This window comes from Carlito syrichta, unplaced genomic scaffold (assembly GCF_000164805.1).
Source record: "Carlito syrichta isolate Samal-C Ts95f unplaced genomic scaffold, Tarsius_syrichta-2.0.1 Scaffold313176, whole genome shotgun sequence".
NCBI classification, from domain to species: domain Eukaryota; kingdom Metazoa; phylum Chordata; class Mammalia; order Primates; family Tarsiidae; genus Carlito; species Carlito syrichta.
Genome location: NW_007257272.1, coordinates 85,142 through 92,479, shown reverse-complemented (window position 1 = coordinate 92,479; position 7,338 = coordinate 85,142). Strand labels below are relative to the sequence as shown.

Sequence of the window (7,338 nt, the reverse complement as noted above, 5' to 3'; positions counted from 1 at the left end):
TCTACAATAAATCAAAAAATCAGCTGAGCATGGTAGCACATGCCTGTAATTCTGGCTACTTGGAAGACTGAGGCGGAAGGATTGCTGGAGCCTAGCAAGTCGAGGCTGCAGCGGCTGGGAGCGGCTACTGCACTCCAGTCTGGGTGACAGAGCGAGACTCCAACTCAAAAAAAAAAATTCATCTCCAATAAATAGCCCAACAACTTCACTTACACTTTGAGGACCATTTGGAAATATCTTGACCCTTGAATTGCAAATAAACACTTCTAAGTTTCTTTTTGGATCATATATGTCCACTCAATGTCTGATTCATTCTCACCAGTACTAGATTCACTGTCATTGATTATCTGTGTTATATCTCTTCATTTACATTGCATCATTACATCACTATCTGTCTCACCATCACTAATAAGTTCACTTGGATTCACCTTCGACCTCAGAAATCTCATCAGCATATATTTCTTCATTTTCCAAAATTATGGTAAATTATTTTTAACTTTAAAGAATGAAAGCCCTAAAGTATCAAAATACAATTATACATCACATATCGCAACAAAATAATGACTACCTTGCAATTTTTACCAACTACATAAATCAAAAACAATATTGCATAGTCAATATCAGATAATTATCTCAATTAACTTTCTCCTTGTCTTACTATTCATTTTCAAGCAAAATATAACACATTCATATGACAACACTGCAGCATTCAGAAACAGAATTTGCAAAGACATAAAATTCACATCAGTGGTGTGCTAAGCATAGAAGAAGTTGCCCTGCTTCATAATAAGTATAAAGATACCATTTTTATTCTATCAGACTATCTAGGATTATATAGTTTGATAAAACCATTTATCTCCCATGGCAAGAGAAAGAGGCATTCAAACTCTGGGAAGTAGACCCCTTTGGAAGGTAATTTGGGACTACCTATTTAAATGACAAATACACACGCCTTTTGAACTGACAATTCATTTGGGGGAGCTTCTCCTACAGATTTACTCTTGATGTTTAAAAAAATGGGAAATATTACTTCTGTGTGTGATTTTTTTCTTTTATTTTTTTCAATTGTGGTCTTACTTTGTCACCCAGGCTGGAGTGCAGTGGCACAATCACAGCTCAGCACAGTCTTTTTTTTTTTTTTTTTTTTTGAGTTTGAGTCTCACTCTGTCGCCCAGACTGGAGTGCAGTGACCGCTCCTGGCCACTGCAACCTCGACCTGCTGGGCTCCAGCAATCCTTCCGCCTCAGCCTTCCAAGTAGCTGGAACTACAGGCATGCACTACCACACCCGGCTAATTTGTGATTTATTATAGAGATGAGGTCTCACCAAGTTGCCCAGGCAGGTCTCGAACCCACGGGCTCAGGCAATCCACTCACCTCAGCCTCCCAAAGCGCGGGATTAGGGCTGAGCCACCGAGCTCGGCTTGCACAGTCTTAAATGCCTAGCGCTATCCTCCCACCTCAGTCTCCAGAGTAGCTGGGGCCACTGGTGCATGCCACTATACCCAGCTAATTGTTTTTACTTTTGGTAGAGACAAAGCCTTGCTATATTGCCCAGGCTGGTCTCGAATTCCTAGGCTCAGGCAATCCTGCCTCAGCCTCACAAAGTGCTGGGATTACATGCCAGGCGTGAGCCATCACACCAGCCTGTATATGATTATTCACTGAAGCACTTTTTTTAAACATCAAGACAAGCAAAATGTAAGCAAAAATGTTTACCACCAAGTGAGGGGCAGCTAAAAGAAATGCTACAGATCCACACGATGGAATCCCACAAAGCCACATCACCTCTCTGAATTCTAACTCTTTCATCTACAGGCTGTGCTGCCATAACCTCCCTCTCTCTACCATCGATTCCAAATGTGCCTGTGGACGCCTCTAGAGCCTAGTTCTCCTCACACAGTCCTTCAGTCCTAGAAGATATCCAGGTCTCCTCTTCCCCAGGCAAACACCTTTGAGTCTTCTGGTCACTGCTTGGGTCCCTTTGCCATGCAGGGTGGTCAGTTGCAGATTCACAAGATTCAGGGAGGGAGTGGGTCAAAGGGCAATATGAATTCTATTATGTTGTGCTATTCAAAGCATAGTGGTCCACAGCCCAGCAGCACTGTGGTCACCTGGGAGCATGTAAGAATCACAGAACAAGCCAGGCTCGGTGGCTCAGCCTGTAATCCCGCACCTTGGGAGGCTGAGGTGAGTGAATTGCCTGAGCCCGCGAGTTCGACACCCGCCTGGGCAACTTGGTGAGACCTCATCTCTGCAATAAATCAAAAATCAGCTGGGCGTGGTAGCGTATGCCTGTAGTTCTGGCTACTCGGAAGGCTGAGACAGAAGGATCGCCAGAGCCCAGCAGGTGGAGGCTGCGGAGGCCAGGAGCGGCCACTGCACTCCAGTCTGGGCAACAGAGTGAGACTCCAACTCAAAAAAAAAAAAAAAGAATGAATCACGGAATAGCCAGGTGATACACAGGTCATAGGTGGCCCTGATCTGATGGGTGTCTCTGTAAGAAAAGATAAGAACACATACACAGAAGGCAGAATGAACCTGTGAGGACACAGCCTGTTGCCCAGGCAGGTGTCAAGCTCCTGAACTCAAGCAATCCTTCCCCCCTTGGCCTCCCAAAGTGTTAGGATTACAGACAGGAGCCACTGTGCCTGACCGTTCCTTACTTTTGATGCCACCTAGAATTTGGTTTTTTATCCTTCTTTTAGAAAATGAGATGAAATAAAAATCTAGAAAGCTCAGCTAAACCCCCGCTATGAAGGGAAACTTCCTACCCTCTGCAGTTCAAACAGTATAACCCTCAAGTTTATCTGACTACCAAAGGACAGTTAAACCACGAAGTTTCAGGAGGCAAGACTGAGGGCCCAGGCTGATTCTGCTTCGTGTGTGTTTACAGCAGTGTGACAGAATAATCAGAATGATCTTGCCCTCACCCTATTAAGGAGATGAAGAACACTGTCAGAACTCAAAAATGTCAATCTGCCCAGAACCCAGCACACCACAGTGCTCCCCACCTCCTCTCCCATGGACAAGGTAGGAGTGAGAAAAGGCTGAGGCACAGTTCCCTCCCTTTCAGAATTGATGGAGAATACTCCAGAAGAGGAACAGGGAGACAGAAGAACATTTATAGGACCTTGCCAGGTCAGAAGGAAAAGCGAGGCCCAGCAGTCTCTACATCCTGGCCCAAGCTATGACCGCCCCATTCACATGGGTCCACTCCCCACCCTAACAATACAGGCTGATGACCTTTGTTTCTGTTCATCATAAAGACAGGAACTCTCTGGAAGGCAGGAGCATAAACACTGCAGAAAGAGTGACCAGTCACAGGCTCTTGTCTTTCCAAGCCCAATGACCTGAGATTGGCTACCTAACTCCTCACCGCCAAATGTGGAAGAGAATCACACTCCTGCCACCCTCCTGGGGCTACTATGAGAATTAGATCCATTACTATACATAAGGTCCTGAAAATGGTGTCCGGCACCTAGCAGGTGCTTGTGTTAGTGCTTATCACTATGGATACCATTACTAGGCTATAGGCATGCAAGTACAGGTGTGCGTGTGACATCTTAATTATCCAGCGTTAGCATTTCATACCTGACACTCAGACATTGCCATGGTTTTGTACGGAAAAGAATCAGACGCTTACTGTCATCGGTTAAAGCAAAATAGCTGCCAGACTTGGAGAAGGTGGACGCCAAAATCATGCCACTCCCCTGGACCAAGGGTGGTCCGTCCTCCCTGAGGAAGAGAGGAGGAAAACAATTAGGCCTCATCTGAGGAAATAAGCCTGCATTCTGCAATGGCCAGCTTGGCAATTTCTAATGCAGACAAAGGGAGAAAATGTCAAGCGTTTCATGTGACCAAAATATAGTCATATTAAGAAGATATGGGAGGGTTCAAAATAGCTCTAATTTTACAAGAGCGAAACCTAACTAAACAGAAAATCTCTCAGTATTCATGCCCAAAACCCAAGACCTGAGCTAGAAGAACCCTCAGAGATTACACGGTCCACCCCACCAGGGACAAAAACTAGCCCAAGTTCAAAGGTAGGGATAAAGTTACATTAAAAATATGAAGGCTGCACCAGGTACAGTGGCTTACACCTGTGATGCCACCACTTTGAGAGGCCGAGGTGGGAGAACTGCCTTAGCCCCAGGGTTCGAGACCAGCCTGACCAACTTGGTAAGACCTTATCCCAACAATATATCAAAAACTTAAGTCGTCGTGGTGGCACGTACCTGCAATTCCAGCTACTTGGAAGGCTGAAGTGGAAGGATCACCTGAACCCAAAAGGTGGAGGCTGCAGTGGCCACACACACATGCCACTACACACCAGCCTGGGTAAAAGTGAGACTCTGACTAAAAAAAAAAAAAAAATACGAAGGCCAGGCACAGGGTCTCGTACCTGTTCCCAGCACTTTGAGACATCAAGGTGGAAGGACTGCTTGGGCCCAGAAATTTAAGACCAATGGGGCAACACAGTGAGACCTCATCTCTAAAAAAAATTAAATAAAATATCAAAAAATAAGCCAGGCATGGTGGCCCACATTTGGAGTCACAGATACTTGGGAGACAGAGGTGGGAAACTGCCTAAGACCAGGAAGTCAAGGCTGCAGTGAGCCATAATCATGCCACTGCACTACAGCCTGGACAACAGAAAAGTGAGACCCTTACTCAAAATTTTAAAAAAAGGCTAGGCTCGGTGGCTCAGCCTGTAACCCCAGCACTTTGGGAGGCCAAGGCAAGAGGACTGCCTGAGCCCGTGGGTTCAAGACCCACCTGGGCAACTTGGTAAGACCTTGTCTCTACAATAAATCAAAAATTAGCCGGGCATGGTAGTGCGCGCCTGTAGTTCCGGCCACTTGGAAGGCTGAGGCGGATAGATCACAGGAGCCCAGCAGGTCGAGTCTGCAGTGGCTTGGGAGCGTGCCACTGCACTCCAGTCTGGGCGACAGAGTGAGACTCCGACTCAAAAAAAAAAAAAAAAACCCCAAAGAAAGTTACTTTCACATTTCTTTCCTGAGGTGGTATTTAATTTATTTAATTTATCTACACTGCCAGGTAACAGAAACAAAGAATTCCACAAGTAAGACAACAATTATTTCTTAGGTTCTCTGACCCCATTAATCAAACCATTAACCAGGTCCTGCAAAAGCTTTCCCACATCTTACCCTTTATTTTCTTGTGACATCTTTTCTGCAGCAGTGCAGTCATAGATGAAGGGGCTAACTTCATCACTAAAATGAAATAACAGAATGATTTCAAAAGAAGCACTTTCTTAACAAAAATGCTGATTTTTTTCCCCCCAACAAACAATATTTGCATACTCATTAAATTAAGGGTTTATCAGTAACAAGAAAGTTATCTCAGGGAATAATCAAGGGATTTATTTGCTTAATCTCCTCCTTGAATATGGCATACACAACCTGCATGGTTCTGTCCAAAAAAATCATTTAAATAAGACAAATAAAGGAAAAACACTCAACAGGAATTAATACACGATTCTTTCAGGCACTGGAGAATCAATGCCATATAGTTATAAGAAGAAATTATATATTGATATCTCACTGAAAAGTGGGATTTTGCACACAAATTTAAAACAGTCATTACTTGTTTAGAAAAATGTCTCACCTGCAAGAAAAAGCTCCCATGACCCCCAAGCACTTACCAACATAGGAATTATCCATTTTCCCTACTGACCCTAGGCTTTCTTAGGTTTACCCTGCTCCCAGTCCCTGGCACATAGAAGTTATCTTGCATGGTTTTATAGCCTTTAAAGTGATTGTACCCAAACACTTTTCACATGGCACCCTGGGCTATAGAAAGAGAATTTGTCTTCCAAGTCAGAAATTCCAACAGTCACTAGATTTCCTCAAAAGTCCTAATAGACTGAAGCAAGCAGGTCTTCTCTAACATACCCACAGCTCACTGTGGTATGTATTAGAGCACAAGACTGATCATCCAAAGGATCACCAGGAAGACTAGATAGCAGAAAAGAGAGTTTTATTGACAATTATCAGTTTGTAAACCAAAGAGAAACAGTGTCTGGCATGAACAAAAAATATTCTCTCCAAAGTCCAAAGAGGTTAGAGGTTTTATAAAAAGGAGAAATGTTACTTTTTGCTCTTTGACAAGAAAGTTCATTGGCACTTAGTAAGGATTTGGGGAGGTGACAAGTTCCAGTTGGTGGCTGACAGTGGTAAGCAAAATTAGACCTCAAGGTTCAGTAAGTCATTTCAGAAGCTATAGATAAAAATGGTTTCAGGTTACAACAAGCAGTTGTAGCAGTCAGGCTTGCAGAGAATTACATGCTTGGAGCAACACCTTGTACCCTGAGTGATTCCCCCACCCATCCCCCTTCTTGACTCTGATTTAGTTAGCTATGACAAGAATGACCCACTTCATACGATCAACTTTCAGTCTCTAAAACAGAATGATCTTGGATACCTGTCAGGTTTTTAGTTTTTTGTGACATCTAAATTTAACATCGAATTGGCTTTCTGGAACAAAATGTGAAACAAAGTATACAGTGCATTTGATAGACATCTGTTTCAAGTATGAAAGGATGAAACTACCTAGAGAAAGAAAACGAAAGACTGAAACTGACCACTACTAATTTCCCAGAAGCTCCTGGGTCAAGACCATTTAATCCATAAACATTTATTTAGGTTGTGCACGGTGACTCATGCCTGTAATCCCAGCACTTTGGGAGGCCGAGGCGGGATAAGTGCTTGAGCCCAGGCGTTCAGAAGCAACCTGGGCAACACAGGGACTTCATCGCTAAAAAAATCATAATAAAGTAAAAAGGTAAATCCCGGGCGTCGTCCTAGCACTGAGAATACAATAAGGAAGGGGGATGAAATTACAGAAGCAAGAGCAGAGACTACTTGGGAGGTCCGCGCTGCGAGCTCCGAGTGCACCTCTGGTTATGGTAGTGTTGGGTTAGACCCCCAGCGCTGAAGAGCAACTAAAGCCGGGTCAGTGGATGCAAGCCACTAAGGAGGAGCAGGATCCATCCCAAGAGAGAGGCGAGAGGAGCGCGCTTGGAGCTTGGTGTGAGTTCGACAAAAAAACCACCTCTCATCAGGGCGATCCAGGACCCCTTAAACTCCACGCCCCGGGCGTATCCCGCCGGGCTTCGCGGACTGGCCAGCGTTGCCCCACGTGACACTGCCAACACGGTACCCGCAGAATCCGGAAGTGTCCGAATGCGGACTGCGCCCTAGGCCTGCCATCCAGGGAACGAAGCTCTGGACAGGTGGCAAGGGGCAGGTCAGGGTCTGGGAGCGGACGACGAAAGCGACACTTCACGGCTGGACGGGCCGAGGCGAGGCTCGCC

The 7,338-nt window shown here is 45.0% G+C and overlaps 1 protein-coding gene across 2 annotated transcripts in view; it reads right to left on the bottom strand.

The window, feature by feature from the left end:
- The window catches only part of WDR4 (WD repeat domain 4), a 33,964-nt gene that overhangs the window by 26,384 nt on the left and 242 nt on the right, over positions 1-7,338 (bottom strand). The window contains exons 2-3 of one of the 2 annotated variants that reach the window (XM_008070179.1): positions 5,171-5,236; positions 3,594-3,737 (exon numbers count right to left, since the gene is read on the bottom strand). In XM_008070179.1, the coding sequence (XP_008068370.1) occupies positions 3,594-3,737; positions 5,171-5,236 (210 nt within the window). The remainder of the gene's footprint in view (positions 1-3,593; positions 3,738-5,170; positions 5,237-7,338) is intronic. The other variant, XM_008070180.2, reaches the window with a different exon arrangement.